At 35.0% G+C, this 26,307-nt stretch overlaps 1 protein-coding gene and 1 pseudogene across 1 annotated transcript; both read right to left on the reverse strand.

Annotated features, from left to right (window-relative positions):
* Positions 1–7,831: 7,831 nt before the first annotated feature.
* On the reverse strand, positions 7,832–8,707 carry LOC121999788 (annotated as a pseudogene).
* Positions 8,708–12,781: 4,074 nt separating this feature from the next.
* On the reverse strand, positions 12,782–13,972 carry LOC122000576 (transcription factor MYB123-like). Its single transcript, XM_042554947.1, has 3 exons — positions 13,557–13,972; positions 13,357–13,486; positions 12,782–13,286 (listed from the first exon to the last, which is right to left on the reverse strand). Exons 1-3 carry the CDS (start codon positions 13,693–13,695, stop codon positions 12,887–12,889), a joined length of 669 nt encoding a protein of 222 aa, XP_042410881.1. The 5' UTR covers positions 13,696–13,972; the 3' UTR covers positions 12,782–12,886.
* Positions 13,973–26,307: the final 12,335 nt, after the last annotated feature.

Below are 26,307 nucleotides of genomic sequence, written 5' to 3' on the forward strand. Positions count from 1 at the left end.
GCGGTCGGCGGCCGACGACCGCCAGCGACCGGCAACCGCCAACCGGCGATCGCCGGCGACCGACCGGCGATCGGCCGGCGACCGATGAATGGCCGGCGACCGACGACGAACGGCGACCGATGACGAACGGCGACCGACGACGACCGGCCACGCCCGACGGCCGACGGCCGGCGACCGGTGACGGCCGACAATCGACGACCGGCGACGGCCGACGACCGATGACACCCGGTGATAGCCTGTGACTGGCGGCAGCAGCCACCGCAAGCTTCGACAGAGATGTAGCGTAGGATAGGAGCCATGCTCAAAGATTACATACATTTCATAGGTCGTCGGAGCTTGCGGTGGTGGCTATTGTAAAATAGCCATGCTCAAGTGGATCGGTGTTGGGAGCCATGCTCAAGTGGATTGGTGCTAGGAGTCATGCCAGTTGGATCGGTGCTAGAAGGTATTCCCAAGTGAATTGGTACTGAGAGTCATGCCCAAGTGAATATGTGCTAGGAGTCATGTCCAAGTGAATAGGTGATGGGAGCCATGCCTAAATAGATTGGTGTTAGGAGCCATACCCAAATGGATAAGTGCTGAGAGCTATGCCCAAGTGAATCAATACTGGGAGTCATGCCTAAGTGAATTGGTGCTGAGAGTCACGCCCAAGTGAACTAGTGCTGGGAGCCACGCCCAAGTGAATGAGTGCTAAGAGTCATGCCTAAGTGAATATGTGTTGGGAGTCATGCACAAGTGAATTGGTATTGGAAGGCATGCCCAAGTAAACTGGTGCTGGGGGCTATGCCCAAGTGAACTGGTGTAACGAATCCTGGAGTGCGGCTCACTTGGTTACCAGGATTCATAAACTCTAGTACTTATCCTGGAGGTCTATAGTTCGAATCCTGGGGAAGGCAAAAATCCACTGGCCAAGGGTGGATTTGAATTTAAGTTTGAATTAGGTTTGATAATTAATTTTGAATTTAAGTTTGAATTAGGTTTGATAATTAATTATTCGAGAAAGATTATTGAACCCAAGTTAGATTCAAACTTAGCTTTGGGTTAATCAAGCAGACGTCCTAAGGATAAGCTTTCAGTTCAGTGGCGAGGCATACGGCCTACTTGGATATCATTAGACCACTTGCTGAAGGCTTTCCAAACTGTTCCCGCCCAAAAAACTTAATATTAAATTTTGGTCTAACTAGCCCATGTTTGACTGGGGTAGCTTCGGTCAGATCCACTAAGTCTAGTGCACCAGGTAGAATTCCATATTCAGCCTAGACATGCCTTCGACAAAGCTTCCTTGACGTACTATCATCCCAATCCATTCCGATGCTATGTTATAGGGTTTGGTAAACCTTTTTCATCTAACCGTTCTAAGAAGAAATAAACATAGTCCTAGGTATTTAGTTTAGTTAATCAAGTTGGTTGTATTATTTTTCTGCTTGCTCCCCCTGAGTCATAGCTTAGATAAGGTCTATCTAAGTAATGGATTTGACTCTTAGGGACCAAGTATAGATTTGGTTCAATTTGTTTGATTAAAAATTTTGTTTGGACCCATGCTTGGACTTGACTTCTATCTTTTTGACTAATTAAAGACAAATATGATTTGTTTGTTTGTTTAGGGTTGTAGCCAAGTCCTGATTTGTTGTACACGGCTCGTTGCGACTCAAGTACCATATTTAGACACTTGGATCCCAGTTCAAACTTTTTCAACATTTCCTTGAGTTGCTCGACTTGTCTTTTCAAGTTGGAATTTTCTTCCTCAAGTTTTGTAACTTGAGTCGAAGTTCCAACTTGAACTTGATTAGTCGAGTTACTCAAGTTAACTTGTTTCTTAAGGTGGTCTATTTCCTTAAGTAGCAAGTTATTTTGTTTTTCGGATTTTGTTAATTTTTTAAACAAGCATTTAATTACTTTCAACATTTCAGACTTCGAATTAAAAGTTACCATATCATGTCCTTTTGAAACTGATGCAAATCCATGGCTTATCTCAGACTCGTCGTCAGACTCTGATTCATACTCATCTTCAGACTTGGATTCGGACTCTTCAGTCTTTGCCATAAATGCTATATGACTCAAGTGCTTTGGTTCTGGTTTTGTTCGGAGCTTAGCTTCCTTGTTTGGCCCTGCATACAAAGCTAACCCTTTCTTGGCTTGACTCAAGTTAGTCTGCTCATGTAATGTTAATTCACAAAATAGTTCGTCTAATTTAATAATGGAAAGATCCTTCGCAACTTTATAGGCATCTATAATAGATGTCCATAAGGAGTTTCGAGGGAATGAGTTAAGTGTATACCTGATGATATCACGATTCTCGAGTTGATGGCCGAAGATATGTAGTCCATTAAGGATGTCCTTAATCCTCATGTGTAGTTGGCTTGCCGACTCACCATATTGCATTTTAATATTTAGTAATGAATTTAATAAAAGATCACGCTTTATTACCTTTGTCTCGTTTGTCCCTTCATGTAGTTTGACTAAGTTATCCCACAACTCTTTTGCATTCTCGAAGGAGCCAACTCGTTTTAATTCTTCTTTTGATAATCCACATTGTAAAGTGTTGAGTGTCTTTGAATCAATTTGTACTTTCTTCTTTATTTCTTCTGTCCATTCCTCTGGATTGTTGACTGGTGATGTATAGTCGCATTGGATAATGAGCCATTGATCAATGTCTGTTTTGAGAAAAACTTCCATCCTCTTTTTCCAGTATGAGAAATCGCTTCCATCGAATAGAGGAGGACGCATGGTCGAATACCCCTCAGATTGTGTCATTTGTTCTTGCACCAAAAGTTGAAAAACAAAAAGAATTTCCAAGACTCTCGTCTTGGGATTAGTAGTGCGGGAAAAAGATATAAGAAAAAAAATTCTAAAAGAAAAAGAAAAGGAATAAGTGAAAAGAAAAAGTTTTAAAAGTGCTATGAAAAACGGTTAAGTAATTTCAGAGCTAACGAGGCTCAGATACCAATTGATAGATCGATAAAGTGCGATGGAGGGGGGGTGAATATCGCGCTCTTTTAAAAAGTTTTCTTTTCGTATTTCAAAACAATTTGAGTAAGCAGCGGAAAATATAAAGAGACAAGTTCGTTTACTTCGTTCGGAGCCTAGCTCGACTCCTACTCGAAGGCTCGCGGTCCTTGACTGCACCGATGAGCAATCCACTAAGATTCTTCTTCCCGAAAACCTCGGAAAGAAGTAATGCGTACAAAATATAATAATATAAGATAGTAACAAGCCTACTATCTTATATGAGTTTAAGTGCAATACAAAAGTAAAGTATACCGACAGTATGTGAAAGTTGAAGCTCGGTCGGCACTTGCTTGTGTGTAGAAGAGTTATAGAGCAGTAGCACGAACAATAGCAGCTAGCACAGAGATTGACTTCGAACCCAAACAGTCTACCTCAGCCCTAGACCTCGAGCTCTCTTTTATAAGAACCTTCGACGTTCGGTCGATCGATCCCTGGGTTCGGTCGACCGAACCTGCTCCATTCCTTCTGTATTGAGATTCGCTGAGATCTGATCTTCGAGCATTAACTGATCTTTAATGGTTCGGTCGACCGATAACCTTGTTCGGTCGACCGAACAGTGAATTTCCCTTCTCGCCAAGATTCGCACTTAATGCTCCATTAATGATTTTATTGGTTCGGTCGACCGAACCTCATTTTCGGTCGACCGATCATGCTGTGATGCCATATTTTTTATCCTGATCTGCTTTGCCATTTTTGCCTGTTCGGTCGACCGAACCTTTGTTCGGTCGACTGATAAAAATCCTTTTTCGGTCGACTGAACCTCCTGTTCAGTCGACTGAACCCTTGGTAAATTGAAGGTTTCTGAGTGCTAGTCGCATGGCCGCTGACAGAGCCTGATTCTGAGTTCTGAGTCAAAATTTATGACCATTTGAAGTCCAAAGGGTCATAAGATTCTACAACACAAAGTTAGTTCGATATAACAAGAATATACTACAAAACAAAGTTAGCACAGTTATAATAGTAATATGCATGAGTATAACAGTTAGGACTGTCTTGATCTCAACTTGGAAACCTTCCCGGTTTCTTCAGTTGGATCAGCGACCTTACGTTGTTCCCTTCAGGAACTCGACCTCACTGTCGCTCCTCCAGTTATTTACCTCAACCTACCTACCAAACGTTAGGTCCTCCAGACCTGTTTGGACTTTACAGTCTGGCCATGACTAGGGCTTTCCTGATTGAGTAAATAGCCTACACACTTAGCCAAATATCATATCATAACAAGCCTTAACTTGAACCTTTGACAACATCAAAACTCAGGTTTGGTTCTGGTGCACCTTGCACCAACACTTCCTAAATGTTGTTAAATTGTAAAATGAGTGATTTCAGCAAATAAACCTACTCCTGACAAACTATATGTATTATCACACATTTTCAGTAAAAATCTTACAACAACTAGCACATTTAATTGCTCTACTTGCACTATTGTACAGTCACAAAGAACATTCTTCATCAGGCTGAAATCTAACTTTAGAATATCTTAATCATTTTAGTAAGGACTGAAGAGTGAAGAGCATTAGTTGATCATTAAAGACAAGTGATAACAATTTCATCTGCTCTTTTTTATGAATGACTATGCACATTGGTGGAAAACAAGTATCTAATTCTGCTCTTTTTTTTAGGCAATTATGCAATCCTGTGAATTGTAGGCATACAAAAATTTTGGTTTTTCTTGTTGGCAGGAAGATGTGAAGTTGATGCATGACATGGGCCTGGATGCCTACAGATTCTCTATCTCCTGGAGTAAAGTCATTCCTAGTCGGCATTCACCTTGCAATAATTTATTTTCCTGACCAAATAGTTTAAGCATTACATGATTCTAATTGGTGCCATGTTGCAGATGGTAGAGGGTCAGTTAATCCAGAAGGGGTGCAGTATTATAATAACTTGATCAATGAACTCAAGAAATATGGTACAATTAGAATAGTGATCATACCTTAATAATTTTCAGTCACAAGTTTACCAAACTGTGTTTGGCCGGCAAGAATTGAACCTCATGTCACTCTTCTTCACTTTGACCTCCCCCAATCTTTGGAAGATGAATATTCTGGACTCTTGAGCCCAAAGATTGTGTACATTTCTACTACAGTCCTTTCATTTGCATCTCCTCGAATAATGTCTAAGATAGTGTCCATTGTGATGCAAAGAGGACTTCACTACTTATGCTGATGTGTGCTTTAGAGAGTTTGGGGATAGAGTGAAATACTGGATCACTGTCAATGAGCCAAACATTGAACCCATCCTTGGCCATGATCTGGGAATATTTCCACCAAATCACTGCTCTTCCTCCTTGGCCTCTTCCCTTGGCCTCAATTGCAGCAAAGGGAATTCATCTGTTGAACCATATGTAGCTGGTCATAACCTTTTGCTTTCCCATGCATCAGCAGTCTCCCTATACAGAAAGAAATATCAGGTTTCAGCATTAGTTTCTCTTTTAATTGAATGATCTAAATGCTATTCAGGGTGTATCAAAAATATAGTGTTGTTCTTGTGCAAAAGCCAAATCAAGGGGGATATATTGGAATTACCTTACTAGGGATCTGGTTTGAGCCAGCTACAAGATTACCATATGATATAGCAGCAGTTAATAGAGCACTCAATTTTCTAATAGGCTGGTGAGTAAAGCAAACAATACACTGAAATCTTTGTTTTTGTTCTGACTGGTGACATCAAAAAATTATTTTCTCTAGTCTAAGATAATACTGATGCACAATAATGCCATTACTTCCAAAAAGACATCATTGTTTAGAGAAAAAGAACACTAATAAAATGGCAATTCATAAGAGTTAGGCAACTGATAAAACTTATAAACGTGTAATATAAAGTCAAGATTCAAGAATGTGAAAATGAGTAGAACAATAAAAAGAGATGCACGAGCAAATATTTGCTCATGATAAAAAGCATAGAGCATGAACTAACCAAGGTATATGTTCCATAACCTTTTTAAGTGAAAGGGTCACTATCTATTCATCTCCATTAGGCTCATGGGCATCAACCAAAATTTACTTCATAATCGCAAATAACCAACAAAAAAGAGGTCATTTTTAAATATTTTCTATGACTAACATAACCAACTCACATCTTTTAGATATCTAGGCAATTAAAGAATGACAAAGGACAAAGCATAAGACAAAAAAAGAAAAAGAAGCAATAAGAGAGAGAACCTTCTCTAACTGTTTAAAGCATCTTCCACTGAACTTGCAACATTATGTACATTGTAATCAATCCATCAAACATGGTGCCCTGTTAATATCACATGTATCATAACATGATGCATGGTATCCACATAAACTCCAGGTCACCAAGTATCAAAAGAAAAACTTACTTGATCTATGACAAGGACTGAGAGATCTATCATGATTTGAACAAGTTTCTTCACTGATTCTACAACCTTTAACAAAAATTATCCATAAAGTCCTGAAACATTTAGATGATACTAATACGCATAGCCATTGAACCTCATAACACCAAGCCACAAATGAATAAGATGGATTTACTGACCCAGGCAATCCAAATGTTTCAAAATATGTTACCTGTATAATCTCCCTTTCCCTCTCTCTTGTCAATGCTTCATTTTACTTCAGTGTGGAAATTTGAACATCACTAAAACCCTGCAAAAAGGGTCAAAACCAAAGAAAAAAAGATCATAATAGAAATTAAGTTATTAACATATGAGATGGAAACAATCTTATGTTTAATCACGGAAGAAAAAAAAAATCCGCACACTTGAGTCAACAAATCATTAAGAAGTTTTGCACTAATAGTTGTCTAAGCTGCCCATTAGACATTCATTTCATACCTAAACTCAGACCTACTGACAAAGAAAAAGAAAGAATTACCACATCAGTGAAGGCGTCTTCTTTAGTAAATGGTGAGGAGAAGGCATTAAAGAAACACTAGCAGAGAAAGTCGAGGCGACACTAGTGAGGAGGCAGCGAAGATGGATGAAAGTCAAGGTGGCGAGGAGGAGACGCTGGTGAGAAGGAGGCAACAAAGATGGCTGAAAGTCGAGGCGACGAGGAGGAGGCGGTGAAGATGGCTGAAAGTAGAGGTCGCGAGGAGGAGGTGGCGAGGCCGAAAGTTGAGGCGACGAAGAGGGCGGCGAGGAAGGAGGCAGCGAAGAGGGTTGTGAGGAGGGAGGCGGCGAAGAGGGCGGCGAGGAGGGAGGCGGCGAAGAAGGCGGTGAAGAGGGTGGTGAGGAGGGAGGCGGCAAAGAGGGTGGTGAGGGGGAGGCGACGAAGAGGGCGGTGAGGAGAAGGCGGCGAAGAGTAGGGTTTTGGGAAAGAGACAGAAAAAAACAAGGCGTAAAACAGACAAATGATGAAGGAGAAAAAGTGGCGAAAGAAAAAACAATCGCATTTAACAACACTTAATAGACAATGTTTTAAAAACCGTTGTCGTAATCCCAAAAAAGTGCACATAGACAACAGTTTTAAAAAACTGTTGTCGTACCCTTTAAAAACCGTTGTCGTATCCCCAAAAAAACATAAATAGACAACGATTTTTAAAAACCGTTGTCATAGGCCAAAAAAAATTACTAAAAGACAACAATTTTTGTTAAAATCGTTGTTAAAAGGCAAAAAGACAACGATTTGGTATAAAACCGTTGTCGTTTGAGTGTTGTTGAATGACGTTTTTCTTGTAGTGGCTAATTAGTTACTAAAATTTAGAGCAAGTAAGCTTTAAGTTGTTCATATCTTATGGAGTTTTTATGTGTTTCTTCACCTGTAAACTTAACTTTAAACATTCAATTAATCAAGAAAAGAAGCCTTCCAAACAATAAGATCATTATTCATGTGTTTTGAGGATATGAAATTGCACATGATTACATGAACAAATCACCACCAAAATACACGGTTGAATCAGCACCTCCCCCAATTCCTGCATCTTGTTGGAAGAATTGGAAGTCGAAAATGCCACTGGGCCAGAATTCGTCGGTCTCAAAGCTTGCTAGCTGCTTGAAAAAATCCTGATCTTCAATCGAATGTGAGAAAGAACCATCTAGTATCTTGTCTTCATCATTGATCAGCACTACTTCTGTGCACTCCTTTCTGCTCTCATGTTCACTTAATGGAGTCGACTCACTCGTGCAAGTTAAGCTCTTGCACTTGGCCGTGGCCGTCCCCGACTTGACGTCGAGCTTCTTCTTCAGCATGGTGTTCCAATAGTTTTTGATCTCATTATCTGTTCGACCGGGCAGTCGCCCGGCTATCAAAGACCACCTGCAAGTTTTAACGTCGTTCCAACTTAAATGGCTAGCGAGAAGTGCACTCCATAAACATACAAACACACATGACCACCTGTTTCCCAAGAGGTTATGGAGTCTAACAATGAGGTCCTCTTCGTCTTCCGATATCTTCCCCCTCTTGATGACCGGCCGTAGGCAGTTCATCCATCGATGCCGGCAGCTTCTGGAGCACCGATTCAGGCCTAAGGCAAAACGCCAAAACCAATCAGAGACATGCACGCACAGAATTAGCTAATCGTTATATAATTAAATGGACATGTCGAGAGATGAATGAATTGTGACCTGAAGCTTTGGTGACCTTCCCCCACTTGCCTACGCCATGAGCTGCCACATAATATCCAGCAGGATCTTGTCTTCGGCAGCAGTCCATGAGCCTCGGTTGAACCCTAGTTTACTAGGAGGTGAGGTTTTCTTGCTGTCCATGTTTAATTGAGAGGAGAGCCGGGTGTGCATGGCCGATGCTCTGCAGCTACCGAGATGAGCAGTCCTTTTATAGCTAGCAATGAAGATGCATCGGGGAGAGGGCTACGGTGGTTGAAGTGGGCATTCTATCTCGTTGAAGTACAGCGCCGTGGAAAAGTCTTCGTTTCCATTAAGAAAATGTGGAATCATCACGTCATCGCCCCTAGAGTCAATTCCACAGTTATAGAAGAAAATAAATATAGATACATAGTTGAAAGCGCATAATCGGAACATTAATATCAGACAATGACACTCTGAAGATCGAACTCTGAACCTTTCGGTTACAAAATCATGTACCCCCAGCTATGCTATGCCCCGAGGACAATCTTCATTTCTATTAACGTCAAAGAGAAAGATACAGAGAGATTGCTCAGTGATCATTGGTCTTGTCCTTGTGGGGATTGCTCATGTCATGCTTGTTACCGCTAGCTAGAAACTTGGTCTGATCTATCCAACTGGCTAGATTTGGTTTTGGTTCCTTCTCTTTTATTTTATTGGCCTACTTGATTCGACTAGCTTATAAATCCGGACTGGCCCTGTCAACTCGATTGACTTCAAAATAGAAATTAATTTATGAATCTCACTAAATAATTTAATTTAGGAAAAAAAATAGGTTGAACTTATTTAGGCTTATGATTATTTTAATAAGATGAAATTCTATTTTGATGTCACCTTTTGGTTGTTTTTTCCCTCAAAATTTAATAATCATAGAATAGTCATACAAACTTGTTAGTTGGCTATCCCATATTAATGGAATAAGGATCAACGTTGGATCGCACATCTCATTTAATATTTATATCATTATTGTACATCGTATGGATGGGATGGATTCAATCTCATAACAAGATTAATCAGGAAATTTAGGAGTTATCACAAAACCAAATATTAACTGGTAGATGCAGCAATAATTTCTTTCAGTCTCAAACTTTGGTATTTATGCTATGGCTCTTCCGAGAAAAATGATGTCCTCTGTTGATAAAAGCCACAGGTATGAAGAAAGTCCTGGCAAGTTTATTGGGAATGAATATTTTCTCCATGCTGATGGTCCAATATATGCATGCTCTTTCTGCTGATACAGTAGCTCTTTTGGCAAATACTAGGAATGATAGGTTAGTCATTTCATTGTGTCCCTTAGTTAATCTTGATGGAGAATGCATGGTGAAAATTGGAATAGCCAAACTTATTAGTTGGCTATTATGGGGCCACCATATTAATGATTTTCTTTGGCAAAAATGGAATAGCTGTTGATCCAAATTTAGAGTTGTTTTCATGGGGAATCAACATTAAATCTCACATCTCATTTATTTTATTTTATTTTATTTTACTAACTCAGTATCAGCATGACCACATTAAAGTTTTTCCATTGTCACCAAATAAATGATAGCCAACGTCTTATATTTATGATTTCACTTGAATTGTTGAGATTCAACTCTATATATATATATATATATATCTTACTATTTTATTAAAAATTTCCCCCCTTTACTAACTAACTTTGGTGAAGCCTAAAATGAATTTACGTTACTGTCCTTTTTTCTATTCACACTAAAAATAATTTCAAGGTTTATTAGTAATTTTCTTTGGTTGTTTTATATAAAAAATATAGTTCTCTTTAGTCCCACATCTTAGAATTGACAACACTATGATCAAAGAAGCTTTATAAATATTTTAGGCCGACGATTTTAAAAATATACTTTTCTTAGTTTCTTTTATTAAGATAAGTATAATATTAAATTAAAATAATTTTTTTCATAGGGAAAACACTAGAAAATCCAAATAATTCGAATTTTTAAAGACCTAAATAATTTATATATTATTATATTACACACGCAACGCGTGTGTACGATCACACTTTATTGCGTGTGTACGATCACACTAGTATATAAAGGACTAATGCATGGAGTGCCACATTAGAGAAAACAGCCCATTTATTTATTAAACAAAAGAGATTTGATGTCGGTTTAATTTATAGGATTTTGTTTTTCATGACATAAAATATTGTGTTAATTAGTTATTTTGATTTTAATATTTTTGTACGAAAGCATGGTTTTATGGCGTGTAATGGCTTTTGTGGATTTTGTGTTAATTAAAGTAATAATTAAAAATTCTTTTTAGAATAATATTTCACAGCTAATTTACTATATTACGTAGTCAACTAAAAATAAATAAATAAAGGAAAATATTCAATCATAATTTAAATTTTATATAAAATTCTAGTCAAAAATCATTTGTTTTTACTCTCTAATTAAATATAATGGACATCAATTTATTTAATTATACCTGAATTTAGAAAAAAATTATATTAAACAGAAAAAAAAATTAATTTAATAAAAAATATATTCGGTTTTAATTTAAAATACTAAATTTAACAAAAATTCAATTAACCAAAAAATATAAAAGATAATTTTAATAGAAACTATAATTTAAAATGTTGAATTTAAGAAAAATTATATTTATTTTTAAATTTTTTTACTTAAACATATGAGGAAAAATTAGATAATACAAGTTAAAGTAAACAAAACTTAAGTTTTTTTTTTAACGTGGAAACCATATGTAAAGTGGAAATTGTGATTAGAAATTTTTCTCCCATTAACCTATATTTAAACCACGCATATAAGTTTTATATTTATCAAAATAAATTTATTTTCTAAAATAATTTTTTGTTTTCTTCTGATAAAATATTAATAAAAATAAATAAATAATAAAAAATCAAAAGAATTTAAGTAACCGATTTGGGACCATGGGCATTAACGGCCATGGTTGTCAACCACAAAATCCAGGCACGTGTTGAATGTGTGATAGATCGATCGCCTTTCCCTAATCATTTATGGAGACCGAACTCTCATAATTTATCTAGGACTCGAAATGCAAATTCAACCCCTGCGTCAATTCCTTCGTCGTCCTCTGCTTCGTCACTGCAGCTACTGACGGTACGAGTGAGCATTGATTTCTTTTGTTGGTTTTACACTGCAGATCTGCTTGAGAAATACGTTTCTGTCGGGATCTATGAATTCGTCCCGAAACTTTTCCGTAGATCTGCATTTCAAGGCCCTTGTTTTCCCAGTGGTCGAATGGCATTTGGTTTGGGGATTGGAGATATCATTGTTCACCATGTGCGTTCGTTTTTGTTTCACTAGGGTTTTTAGCTGAGGAGGAGATTTTTCATTCTTTGATTTGAAACGAGGGACGAAACGAGTACCGACCTTCGAACAGCAAGGCCGCCGAGAAGGAAGCTAATAGCGCGGCGATTCAGCCCGAGCTCAACGCCGTTCTCAGCAAATTTCAATCTTTTCTGCACCACCGATCGGCGTCGCCTTCCTGATTCTTCTCCCCTTTTCACCTAAACCACCGATCGAACAGGAACCGGGCGCTCAAACAAATGACTTAGAGTCGGAGACCAAAAACACATAGTTAAAAGGAGAAAATTCGGATCGGAAGTGGTGCAAACCCTTCCGTTTCTTGCTGATCTGCGTCGCCATTGCAAATTGCACTTCCGCCGCTCCGCCGCCTCCCGGTGAACGCTCCTCCGCACGCTTTCGACGCAACCCTAGAAATGGTAAATATGGCGTTTAGCCCAAAGATCGTACGGTCGGGATGAATAATTGGTAAATCGACGATTAAGATGGATGAACAAAAGATCGAGAAATCCGGACCGTTAATATCAGAATAATATAGTGTGCCGTAGCCGTTCATTTATTGCCCCAAAAAAACATTATTTAGAAAATTGATAAATCAAAAAAAATATTCCATCTTAATATAGTATAGGATTTTAACTTTTTTATTTTTATATGATGAATTAAATTAAAACCGAGATAGAATCCCTTGTTCACTCAACTTAAGAATGATATAAATTTTTTCGATTTTTCATCCTTCTCACAATAATTCTAGATCCAAATAATACCTCGTCCTATTTTTTTCATCACAAAAATACTTTTATTCGATTATTGTTATATTAATTTTAATAAAACTTTTACAAAATAAAATAAAATTACTTTTACTTATCAAAATTAATTTAAAAAATCCAATTTTATTACAAGTGAATTAGTTGTTATTTATGCGTCCATATGATCAATCAATTTGTTGTACTTGCTAGAGTGGAATCTTTATTCGCACAATAAGATCATTATTCACATGTTTGAGGATGAAATTGCACATGGCTACATGAACAAATCACCACCAAACGACACTAGCTAGGGAATCATCACCTCCCCAAACTCCGGCATCTTGCTCGAAGAAGAATTCGAAGTCGAAAATGCTCCTCGGCCATAGCCCGTCGGTCTCGAAGCTCGCTAGTTGCTCAAAAACATCCCGATCTCCGACCGAAAGCGAGGAAGAAGCATCCAATATCTCATCTTCATTGATTAGTACCGCTTCTATGCGCTCCTTTCCAGTACAGCTGCCATGTTCATTAATTAACGGAGTACTCAGCTCCGTCCTGCGAGTCGAGCTCTTGCACTTGATCTTGTCGTTGATCGTCTTGACTTTGACCTTCTTCTGTAACACGGTGTTCCAGTAGTTCTTGATTTCATTATCTGTTCGACCGGGCAGTCGTCCGGCTATCAAAGACCATCTGCAAGCCAAGTTCTAACCTGAATTAATGAACACAAACATACAAACATGTATGTACACATGATGAGCACCTGTTTCCCAAGAGGTTATGGAGCCTGACGATGAGGTCCTCTTCGTCTTCCGATATGTTCCCCCTCTTGATGTCCGGCCGGAGGTAGTTCAGCCATCGAAGCCGGCAGCTTCTCGAGCACCGATTCAGACCTAAAGCAAAACCCCAAAAACCAAATAGAGACACAGAATTACCTCAATCGTTATAAGAGTGACGATCGACCTGTAGTTTTGGGCACCTTCCCCCACTTGCCCACGCCATGAGCTGCCACATAGTCTAGAAGGATCTTGTCTTCAGCGGCAGTCCAGGAGCCTCTGTTGAACCCTAGTTTACTAGGAGGTGTGGTTTTCTTGCTGTCCATGTTTAGTTGAGAGGAGAGATGTGCATGGCAATGTGCTTTGGGATGATGGATCGATCGATCGATTCGAGCAGTAGTACTCTCTTTATAGAGGCGCCGCAGCTGACGAGGGAGATGATGAGAGAGAGGATCGGAGAGAGAGGCCTGCGGTGGTGCCGTGGAAAAGTCCTGTCTCCATGGACGTTACCGGGAAACATTACCGAGAGAGAGAGAGAGAGAGAGAGCGGTTATTACGGAGCTGGAGTGCTGGACCTTGTCCTTGGACTCTGTCTCTCCATGTGTGATTGCATATGATCTAGAGCTCTGCTTTAAATGCCATTGATAAAAAAACAAAATAGTTCAACTGAAATAAAATTATTTCGAAATTTTGATTGGGTTAATTTAGAAATTTATTATTTTTTTTAAAAAAATCTTGATTATTTTAATTTATTTTATATGTTAATCGATGATCCACGTGGTACACTACCAGAATAATCAGGTTTAACAATTGAATTCCAATCGCTAATTGCAAATAATGAGATCAAAAACTTCAGCTAAAAGTTTGGTTACCATCAGTAACGTAAATTATTTTCTCTAGATAATTATTGATAGAATTTAGGGTAAATTTGGATGCACTCCCCATTGATAAATAAAATTTTGCATGTACTCCTCATTGGAAAAAAATTTTATTTTCACTCCCTACTCTAATATACTTACCTAATTGCTCTTGATATTTTAAGTATAAAAAGTCTAAAAATGAATATAAATCCTTTCACTACATTAAATTATAATCTAGTATATTTTCTATCAATACGATATCAATTAATCTAGATTTTCTTTAAATAATATTCAATTAATCCGTCATTAATTTTAAGTAACATTTTAACAGTAGTTCTCAAATTGGGCTTTTAATTTTATTTATATATCACATCAACGATATCAACATCAGGTGCGTCAATATTCACAATCAATAAATCAACACGGTTACAAACTAATGAAACATTCAACATTCATTATATTAATAAATAGTTCGAATTAAAAATATTTTGAATACTTCCATCATAAAAACAAACACAGAGTGTTGGGACACTAATAGCTCGCTCACTTCATCGATGATGATATGTAGCGGAAAACTTAAAGCAAACGCTAACGTCTTGATTTACTTAGTATCCACCTCAATAAAATGACTAATCCAAGGATCCGACCCTCTCTTACACATCCACTATGAAATAACTCCTTCTCAGAAACACTTTGGAGGTGAAGAAACTTCATACAAGCTCTCAATACAACAAGAAGAAAATGAGAAGCTAAACAAATGAAATCTTACAAGATTTATAACAATAAACCCTAACTTGCTCTCTTCTTTCTTTTCCACCTCTTGATTATCTTAGAAATGCAACAACACTTCCCTCTAAGTCTTTAAGAAATCTAGTGGCAATGGCAGAAAAGATGTGGGAGAAGAACTCTACGCACAACGATTACGAAAAATCCTTTTTTAGGGTTTCTTCAGGTATCTTAATCACTTAAGGAGATGCTTAAGCGATTACCACGTCAGCAACCTGTAGGACGACTATATTTTCGAACCTTAAGAGATCACCCCAATCGATTACCCTAATCAATTACACCCCTTTTTGTTCGATTGCAATAGGGTCGTAAGCGATTAAGTAACCTTGCTTAATCACTTACCGATATTTCTGTTTCTTCACAGAAAGAACCTTAAGCGATCACCCTGATCGCTTAAGAAGGGCGAAATTGATTAGCATGATCGATTTCACTCCCTCCTGCTGGATCGGGAGAATGCGCAAAAGGTTTCTTAAATAATTACCTTAATCGCTCAAGGTTCAAGCTTCTGTTTTCGTGATTTTGAGTCTTAAGTGATTAACCTGGAGCCAATCGATTTGGCAACCCTAGATAATAAACTCAAGCCCTAGGGTTCCTTGTTTAATATCCGAACAACTGTGACCTGTTAGAACTCCTCATTGCCTAGCATCTTGTCACATACCCTTAACTTGTTGGGACTTCTCCACCAAGTGTCTGGTTAATCCTTTAACCTACTTGGACTTTTCTCCTTGTGTCAAGTGTCCTGTCCTCCTTGACCCACTTGGACTTTAGCTCACCAAATATCTGGTCAACCTTGATTCACTTGGACTTTCCAATATCTAACTTCACTCACCAGGACTTTCACACCTGCCTAACTTTACTCATTAGGGCTTCCTAACTGTCTGACTTCACTCTCTAGGATTTTTCATCTGTTTAGCTTTACTCACTAGAACTTTCCATCTGTCTGGCTTCACTCACCAGAACTTTTCAACTACTTAGTTTCATTCATCAGGGTTTTCCAACTGTCTAGCTTCACTCACCAAGATTTTTCATCTGTCTGACTTCACTCACTAAGACTTTCCTACTATCTGGCATCACTCACTAGAACTTTCCAACTACCAGACTTCACTCACTAGTACTTTCCAATTGCTTCCTTCACTCATCAGGACTTTCCAACTGTCTAGCTTCACTTACCAGGACTTTTCAATTGTCTGACTTCACTCACTAGGACTTTCCATACTAAGTGTCTGGTCTTCCATGACCCACTTAATTTTTCTTTTTCTGCCATCCATCCATTGGTCTTGCCCTTGCTTAACCTCCAGTTAGAACTTCCACAGTCAAGTATCCGATCAACCTTGACCTACTTGACTTCTGGTCAACCTTTGACATTTAATCTCCCTTATGGATAAGTGTACTAGCAATCTTCATAAATTGTCAAATATTTGGTCAACCATAACATATTTGACTCTTTCCTCTCATATTATCACACATCAAAACTCAAGCTCATGTCAACTCAAGTTTAGTCAACCTGATGAACTTTGGCCCAAGAGAAACTGCACCAACATAGAGTTCAAATCCAATACATGATCATGATAAAAAAAACCAGTCACATCTCATCATCCGATCTTACAGCAAATATAATACGATAGATTATTAAAAAAATACAAACACATGATCTAAATTTCACTACATTTTTGTATTTTGAAATAATCCTACTCATATATGAATATAAAGTTAAGCTAGATACACACTAAGTCAAAACTTATTTATCAGAAAATTATAAAATCTGATCATATTTGATGATGATAATAAAATATACCTTTATTTACTTTGTTATTGAAAAATTGTAATATAATAATAGATGCATATAGTTGTAAAAATAACAAATTATTTTGCATTTTTTTTTATGAGTGATAAATAAAAAAACTAAGTCAATACAACTAATATAAGCTATTTATTAGTAGCGTTCGGATCTTGAGTTTCTTACAAATCAAAATTATCCGGTGTTGGAAAAATAGAAGGTCTCATTAATAGAATATTAAAGAAAAATTCTTAAATATATCGCTTTACTACTGTCTTAACCCGATCATTAATCGACTCCTCTACTATTGTAATCCGATCCTTCAATTCTTGATTTTCTTTTCTTAAGACTTCCACTTCAGTAGATGATGAAGAACAGGAACTACCCATGATCCTAGGAATCATCATACGATCATATACGTGTTGGCCTTGGGACGGATTGACGGGGACACTGGTGACGAACGTATTCATCTTTTGTCACAATCATACGATCATATACAAATTTTAGTAAAAAAATAGGTTGATTCATCTACTGCTGTAATCCGACTTAGTAATCAGTTGATTCGTTCGACTCATGACAATTTAATTTAGGGGAAAAAATAGGTTACACTTATTTTGGCATATAATTATTTTAATAGGATGGAATTCTATTTTAATAAATCACCTTGTATTTTTTTTGTCCCCCGAAATAAAAGTCACTCAAATTTACTAATTTACTAGTTAGCAATAAATTTCTTTTGCGAAATATGGAATAGCTGTTCCCACAAATTTAGCAATCAGTTATTTTCGATGAAGAATAAACGTTGAATTTAACATTTGATTTGATATTTATAGGATGCCAATTATTGAACTCCCAACTAAGAGCTTTAATTTATTTTTTTATCACTTCTTTAAATGATAAATTTTGGGTCATACCTCATCTAGCCTAATGTAATTTTTTAAAATTGAGTCGGGCGTGGATGACGAATCATACAAGGGTCTTAATAGACCCGAGTCTAACATAGACACAAATCTATAATTTTTAAAATATATACCTATATATTTCTATATAAAATCATACTGAATAATATTATTTAATTATTTAACAATAAGTATTTTTTATATAATTTATACATATTTATCTTATTATATAACACAAGTAACGTAACGTAACGTGTACGGACATTAAACACTACCGGATCACTCGTTTTTTTTTAAAAAAATAATCTATTTATTAATTAAAAAATTAGATTGCAGTCAGATCTCGTATCCATCGAGAAAATAATCTATTTATTAATAATTATTTTTTTAAAAAATAATTATTTAAATGAAACATCGAGAAAATAATTTTTACAAAAATAAAAAAAAACAAAAAAAATAAAATAAAACAACATGCTCTTGTCATTAACTCATCTTCATTTGTGAGAAAAAAAATAAATAAAAAAAAAACACATACAAAATGACAAAACTCAATATAATTACTATAAAATAAAAATAACGAGGCCAAATTAATAATTATTATTTATCAAGAATTAAATAAAAGTCTTTTTAGGAATAGGACAAAAGTCAAAATAAATCATATTTTTTATCACCTAAATAATAACGGTTGTAAAAGATAGAATGAAGACAAAGGAGAAATTAGAAAATTTATTATAGGATTTAAGAAGCGCTAAAGAGGATGAATAGTGTATATCACTTTTTCACATTTTAAGGAAACTTGAGAGATAGTAGCAGAAATAGAATTTTCATCTGTCTAACTTCACTCACCAAGACTTTCCTACTACTTGACATCACTCATGAGAACTTTCCAACTACCTGACTTCACTCACTAGTACTTTCCAACTGCTGGCTTCACTCACCAGAACTTTCCAACTGTCTAGCTTCATTTACCAGAACTTTTTAATTGTTTGACTTCATTCACCAGAACTTTCCATACTAAGTGTTTAGTCTTCCATGACCCATTTGATTTTTCTTCTTTTGTCAACCATCTGTTGGTCTTGCCCTTGCTTAACCTCCAGTTAGGACTTCCACAGTCAAGAATCCGGTCAACCTTGACCTACTTAACTCCTAGTCAACCTTTGACCTTCAATCTCCCATATAGACAATTGTACCAGCAATCTTCATAAATTATCAAATATTTGGTCAACCGTAACCTATTTGACTCTTTCCTTTTATATTATCAAAAATTAAAACTCAAGCTTAGTCAACCTCATCAACTTTAACCCATGAAAAACTATACCAACATAAAGTTCAAATCCAATACACGATCATGATAAAAAATAAAACCAGTCACATTTCATCATCCGATCTTGCAACATATACAATACGATAGATTATTAAAAAAACACAAACACTTGATTTAAATTTCACTACATTTTATATTTTGAAATAATCCTACTCAAATTTAAAGTTAAGCTAGATACACACAAAGTCAACACTTATTTATCAGAAAATTATAAAAAACTCATCAATACAAGTTTAACATATTTCAAAAATATATAATACTTTAATAAGAATTTGAATATTTGCTCATGATAATAAAATATACCTTTATCCACATTATTCTTGAAAATTTGTAATATAATAAGAGATGCATATAGTTATAAAAATAACAAATTATTTTACATTTTCTTATGAGTGATAAATAAAAAAACTATTTTCAATATAATAAGAGATGCATATAGTTATAAAAATAACAAATTATTTTACATTTTCTTATGAGTGATAAATAAAAAAACTCAGCGCACACAACTAATATAAGCTATTTATTAGTAACGTTTGAATCTTGAGTCTCCTACGAGTCAAAATCATCCAGCATTGGAAAAATAGAAGGTCTTATTAATAGAATATAATGCTAGAGAAGAATTCTTAAATATATCGCTCTACTACTATCTTAACCCAATCATTAATAGACTCCTTTACTATTGTAATCCGAACCTTCAATTCTTAATTTTTTTTTCTTAAGACTTCCACTTTAATAGATGATGAAAAACAGAGATGACCCATGATCCTAAGAATCATCATACGATGATATACAATACTTTCCTTATGTGTTAGTCATTATTCCAAAGGTTAGTAGTCGTCCGTGATTTACCTCCTTCGTGTTAACCTTGGGACAAGTTGACGATGGCGCTAGGGGCGAGCGTATTTACCTTTTACCACAATCATACCATGATATACAACTTTTAGGGGGCAAAAAATAAGTTGATTCATCTACTGCTGTAATCCGACTTGGTAATCAGTTGATTCGTTCTACTTATGACAATTTAATTTAGGGGGAAAAAATAGGTTACACTTATTTTGGCATATAATTATTTTAATAGGATGGAATTCTATTTTAATAAATCACCTTGTATTTTTTTTGTCCCCAAAAATAGAAGTCGCTCAAATTTACTAATTTACTAGTTAGCAATAAATTTCTTTTGCGAAATATGGAATAGCTGTTCCCACAAATTTAGCAATGAGTTATTTTCGATGAAAAATAAACGTTGAATTTAACATTTCATTTGATATTTATAGGATGCCAATTATTGAACTCCCAACTAAGAGCTTTAATTTATTTTTTATCACTTCTTTAAATGATAAATGTTGGGTCATACCTCATCGAGCCTAATGTAATTTTTTAAAATTGAGCCGGGCGTGGATGACGAATCATACCAGGGTCTTAATAGACCCGAGTCTAACATAGACACACATCTATAATTTTTAAATTATATACCTATATATTTCTATTTACATTAGAAATAATTTCAAAATTTACTAACTTTTTATCCTTCTCAAATCATATAATTATAACATAATTTCTACTATCTTTATCGCTTTTTTTTTACTGTCTCAATCCTCGATTGTTCATCATTTTTTCCTCTTCTCTCTCTAATTTTTACTACAACTTCCTCTTTTTTATCATTTTTTTTTATATCACAGTATATTGATCTATTTGTTTTGATTCTTCGACACAATTATATCAATCCATTTATATTTTATCAATTCTTCAAAAAAAAAACTACACTTATATTTATCTATATATTTGTATCTCATCGATTATCTCATCGGTTCTTCAATGACATATATAAGATATTCTCGTTATATAACTTGAAATGTAATTAATAACTTAATTTTTATTTTATTTTTTTATTACATTTTTTATAAAATAAATCATACTGAATAATATTATTTAATTATTTAACAATAAGTATTTTTTTATATAATTTATACATATTTATCTTATTATATAACACACGTAACGTAACGTAACGTAACGTGTATGGGACATTAAACACTACCAAATAAATCATACTGAATAATATTATTTAAGTATTTAACTATAAGTATTTTTTTTATATAATTTATACATATTTATCTTATTATATAAGACACGTAACGTAACGTAACGTAACGTAACGTGTATGGGACATTAAACACTACCGGATCACTCGTTTATTATTTTTTTTTTTAAAACTATTTATTAATTAAAAAACTAGATTGCAGTCAGATCTGGTATCTATTCACCTTTTGTTTTTTATGACAGAAATATTGTGTCAATTATTGATCTTTAAGTACCGTTCATGTTTTTTATATTGATTTTGATTTTAATATTTTTGTACTGTTTGTCTTTTCGTATCTTATTATTGAAAATATATTTTTAAAATGAATCACGTTTTTCATGTTCATATTGTTTATGAGTTTTTTTTTCCTACCACATGTTATTCTTGAGGCCAGATTCTATGATTCAGAAAATTTTAAATAAAAAAAAATCTTATTTATTTATTGGTGAGATGAACTGGACCCTATCTATTAAATAGATTAAATTCAATTCATCCAACTAATGAATGAATAGGGGATCAAGGATGATCTAGAAATCTTGGACTAAAGATCCCTGCCCTACTATTCTTACTGTCCAATTAATTAAATTTTTACGGCCATCAACATAAATTGAAAAGTATAAATATATTTTAATAATCATTCAGCCTGTAAAATTTAGGGGGTTTTGATTTAAAAGTTTGAGAATAGGGGATAGAATAATAGAATCTCAATAGATTATTTATAAGTTACATTATTTTTTATACCAGATATTTAAATTTTATAACTCAATTAATTATGTGATAGACCGTCCAATCCTATTCAATCATCAAAGTAAATGACGAGCGATGATTAGTGGAAGACTAATCATTAGTCATTAGTGACAAGCACATTAGCCATTAGTGTTTGTGATTAGTGGAAGACTAATGATGTGCATCATTAATGTTCTCATGCGTGTATATGATAAGTTTTTAAAAGAGAATGAACTGTAAGGGGGCATTTGGTATGAGCATCGGAATGAGAATCTGAATGGGAATCATTGTATTGTGGAATGGGAATGGATATGAGCATAGATATCACTCTTAAAAGTAATGTTTGGTTAGTTGCATACTTTCTATCGGAATAAATTAATATTTCCTTTTTTACCCTTAAAGGAAAATAAGAAAAAAAAATTAGATGTGAGAGAAAGATGAATGTGAGAGAAAAAATATGATGAAAGAGAATGATGAGAGAGAAAATGTGATGAGAGAGAATGAAGAGAGAGAAAGTATGATGAGAGAAAATGAGAAAAGAGAGTGTGATAGAAGAGAGCATGATGAGAGATAAAATATGATGTGAGAGAAATTATGATGGGAGAGGATGAAGAGATAGCAAATGTAATGAGAAAAAATGAGGGGAGAGAGAGTGTGTGATGAGAGAGAAAGTATGATGAGAAAGAAAGTGTGATGAGAAAAAAGAGAACAGTGAGTGTGATGGGAGAGATGATGAGAGAGAAAGTGTGTTGAGGAAAAAAAAGGAGGGAGTGCGACAAGAGAGATTGAGGAGAGAGAAAGTGTGATGAGAGCGAAAGTGTGATGAGAAAAAAAAAAGAAAAAAAGATTGTGATGAGAGAGATTGAGGAGAGAGAAAGTATGATAAGAGAGAAAGTATGATGAAAAAAAGATAGAGAAAGTATTATGAGAGAGAAAGTGTAATGAGAAAAAAGAGGAAAGAGAGTGTGACATGAGAGAGAAAGTGTGTGATAAAATGATGAGAGAGAATAAAGAGAGAGAAGTGATACGAAGAAAAAATAAATAAATAAATTTTGATATTTGATATTAAAGGAGAAAATTTTAGTTTTAGGTCAAGGGTATTTTTGGAATAAGAGAATATTTTAATTGATGAAAATAGGTTAATGACTCATTGAAGGGGAGGGACATGGGAATGAGTTATTACCCAATTTCAAGGATTCATTCCCTTATTCTTATTCCTATTTCTATAATCCAAACATTAACAATGGTAATCAATGATTCTCATTCCTATTCCCCACTCCTATTCCCCTAAACCAAACGCCCCCTAAGTTTCCAGAGAGTTAAATGACGAGTGATGATTTTTTTCCATTCATAGTAGCCAGCGATCGAACGGGCAGGACCATAAATGAATCAAATATTTATCAACAAATTTGATATTCGATTTAATAAGATTTATTTACGTTGATTCAATATATAAGATTAATTAAAATAAAAAATCTTGCATAATTCGTTATACTAACACATAAATTTATTAAATAAATTTAAATATTTTAAAATTTCGACTCATTTATAACCTATACAACGTTATGGGCAAGCTTGCGGGAGCAAAGAAATATTGTTAGGTGCAAAAGTGGCTCGTGACGAAACGCATGTGAAATCACGTGGAGGCATTTATGAAGTGAGAATAATTGCACGAGCATGGCCGATCGCCACGAATCAGACCTGTGTGGCCAAAAATATGGCAAAATCTGATTAAGTCCACGTGGCTACGACTGCCCATCAGACGGACGGCTCCTTGGCATATGTGTCACGATCGCCTATGCCTAGCTCGTCTGATCATACTTTTTATTTTTTTTTTATTATTAGAAATTAAAGTTTAGGTGCAAAGTAATTTTTAGTTTTTGATATCATAATTAAATTTGCCATGTAATTTTAAATTTTTAATGATCGATTTAATCGATAATTTTTAATGTTATGCTAATAAAGTCAGATTTTATTAATATTTAGATGGGATGAATAATAATTTATTATTTTTAACTAATATTTATCAATAATTTTTAATTTTTTATTAATTTATTTGCATGATAAATTAAAATATTTATTGGGCATATAATTAATATTTTTCATAAATATAATTTTATTAAGAGCATCCATATATAATAATAAAACTCTCCTCCAATGAAATTAAAATCGATAAATCAAAAAATTAAATATAATAATTAAAATGTATGTTAATGATCCAAATCCTAAAACTCAGTGTATAGTCTGGTCGAGGTTAGCTTGATCCTACGTTATCATGGGTCGCTCCTCCTCGCTTCCTTGAAGCAACCTTAAAAGTTGGATTTATCTAAAGAATCTCAAATGGGATGGTATAATATTATTTATTTATATTTAAATTTTTATGATTTTATTTTTAGACTTTATTAAAATATTTTATCTCAATGAAAATATTTTACATCTAATTTATAATTTTTTCCATATCTTTATAATATGGAACTATGATTATATCCATAATAATTCTCCACTCAAAATGAAGAACACCATTAATTTGATTGTCGGGGCATCCATGTAAGGGTTTGGTCAATTTTGATCTACTTCGTATCTCCCTATGAGCATTTAGTCACTATTCACTTGCTCCAAGTTTCCCCGTAAGTATCAGATCACTCTGACATATTTCAGATCTCCTCGTAAGCATCCGGTCACTCTGACTTATTCCGGACCTCCCCGCAAGTATTCGATCATTCTGACCTGCTCCGGAGCTTCCCCAAAAGCATCTGGTCACTCTGACATGCTTCAGACCTTCTTGAAAGTATCTGATCACTTTGATCTATTTTCAGGCCTTCTCCGTAAGCATTCGGACATCCTGACCTATTTCCGGTCTCCCGCAACTTCATTTAAGGTCATTCCACATAATATATGATTTAGACCATGACTCTAATACCATTTGTTGTATCTAAATAAAATTCACATTTATCTATAATTATATGATACTGTCTATTTTAGACTTAATTTTTTTTTAAAATTATATTAAAAAAAAAAAATCTCATGCTAATGGGGATGAGATCCTCTGGTCCCCTTGTACTAGTCCGCTCCTGGACCAGGACAAGGGGTTCGTGGGAGACATTGGCCCTCACATGTTAACAGGTGGGGGTATTGCCCCCATCAATGTAAAAATTGGACCAGGGATTGATCAAATTTTTACGGACTAGAGGATCTGGCCCATGCTAATGAGATATTTTATATCTTTTTAAATCCATCATATCTTCCTTAGTTTTTCAACGTGTAAATTTGATTCCAACACTGACATAATTTCTTAAGGCGACAAAGGACATTACTCATTAGTGCTTGTGATTAGTGGAAGACTAATGATGTGCATAATGACTGTTCTCTCCGAACGTATATATGGACTTGTAAACAAAGATTAAGGATGGTTGAAAAGGACCAATTCAATGTCTTATTTAATACTCGACACCGTCTCTCTCGCCTCCTTCCTGAACACGCGTGTTTATGATAAGTTTTTAAAAGCGAAGGAACTCAAGTTCCCTCGACCTCCATTAATGAGAGCTTGACATCCGCCTGGATAGAATAATGGGGAATAAGCTAGGCTTGGGCTCGCGATCTTCTTCAAGCTCAGGGACTCGCCGAGGCTCTCTGCTCGCGCCTCTCGTCCCTCTCCTCGACATTGTTGCAAACATCCAAAGATTGTATTATTTTATGTAATACTTATGTTTTTAAGGAAAGATTTTTTGGTCCGTAAATTACGGATTAAAGGATGATCTACTTTTTAAGTTTTTGATTTGAATGGATCTCATCTATTTAAAAATAGAATTTATTCAAATCGAGAGTCCTCGTGTAAGGGATCATTCTCTAATCCACAATTTCTAGATCAGAGGATCTCTACTATATAATTTTTTAGTCGGTGCTGTTTTCGTTTTGATCTAATTATTCAATTTTTCGAACCGACTCATTCTAAAATTAATTTTACAGTGCATCAAAATTAAAAATTAACTCGTACATCTCTAACTAACTGTGGAAACGTTTTACAATTGTATCGTAATTTGAAGCAAAGTTAAATTTGAATTATGAATTAGATCTCATGTTATTAGAAATAAAGTTGAGATCATAGGGATAGGATCCTCTAATCGATAAATACTGGACCAATCCTTGGTCCAATATTTATATTAATAAGATTTGATGGCCCCATCTATCAAGATCAAGCAGATCAGGACAGACAGTCCAGAATCTCCTCTCTCTTTGATATCATATTCAAATAAGATAAATCATGTATACTACTGTTAAAGCAAATAATTAACATGTACAAATAATTTTTAATTTCAAGGGAACTTGGACCGTGGATTTTCGATATTTGTATCCATTGATGATAGCAAAAAGTCATCGGTTGATTCCGGATATCTACGGTCACATAGTTATTTATAAAGAAATAAATCATGAATATTCTTTTTACTATTTTGAACAATACCTATTGCATAGGATAAAAAGGTCGTAT

Source organism: Zingiber officinale, chromosome 7A (genome assembly GCF_018446385.1).
Source record: "Zingiber officinale cultivar Zhangliang chromosome 7A, Zo_v1.1, whole genome shotgun sequence".
Taxonomy (NCBI): Eukaryota; Viridiplantae; Streptophyta; class Magnoliopsida; order Zingiberales; family Zingiberaceae; genus Zingiber; species Zingiber officinale.

Bases quoted from the DNA above. Each gene is read 5' to 3' on its own strand.
- LOC122000576 (XM_042554947.1), bottom strand. From the start codon at position 13,695: ATGGACAGCAAGAAAACCACACCTCCTAGTAAACTAGGGTTCAACAGA. The intron at 13,487-13,556 runs GTCGATCGTCAC...GTTTTGCTTTAG, and splicing joins GAAGGTGCCCAAAACTACAG to GTCTGAATCGGTGCTCGAGA. The intron at 13,287-13,356 runs GTGCTCATCATG...CTTGGCTTGCAG, and splicing joins CATAACCTCTTGGGAAACAG to ATGGTCTTTGATAGCCGGAC.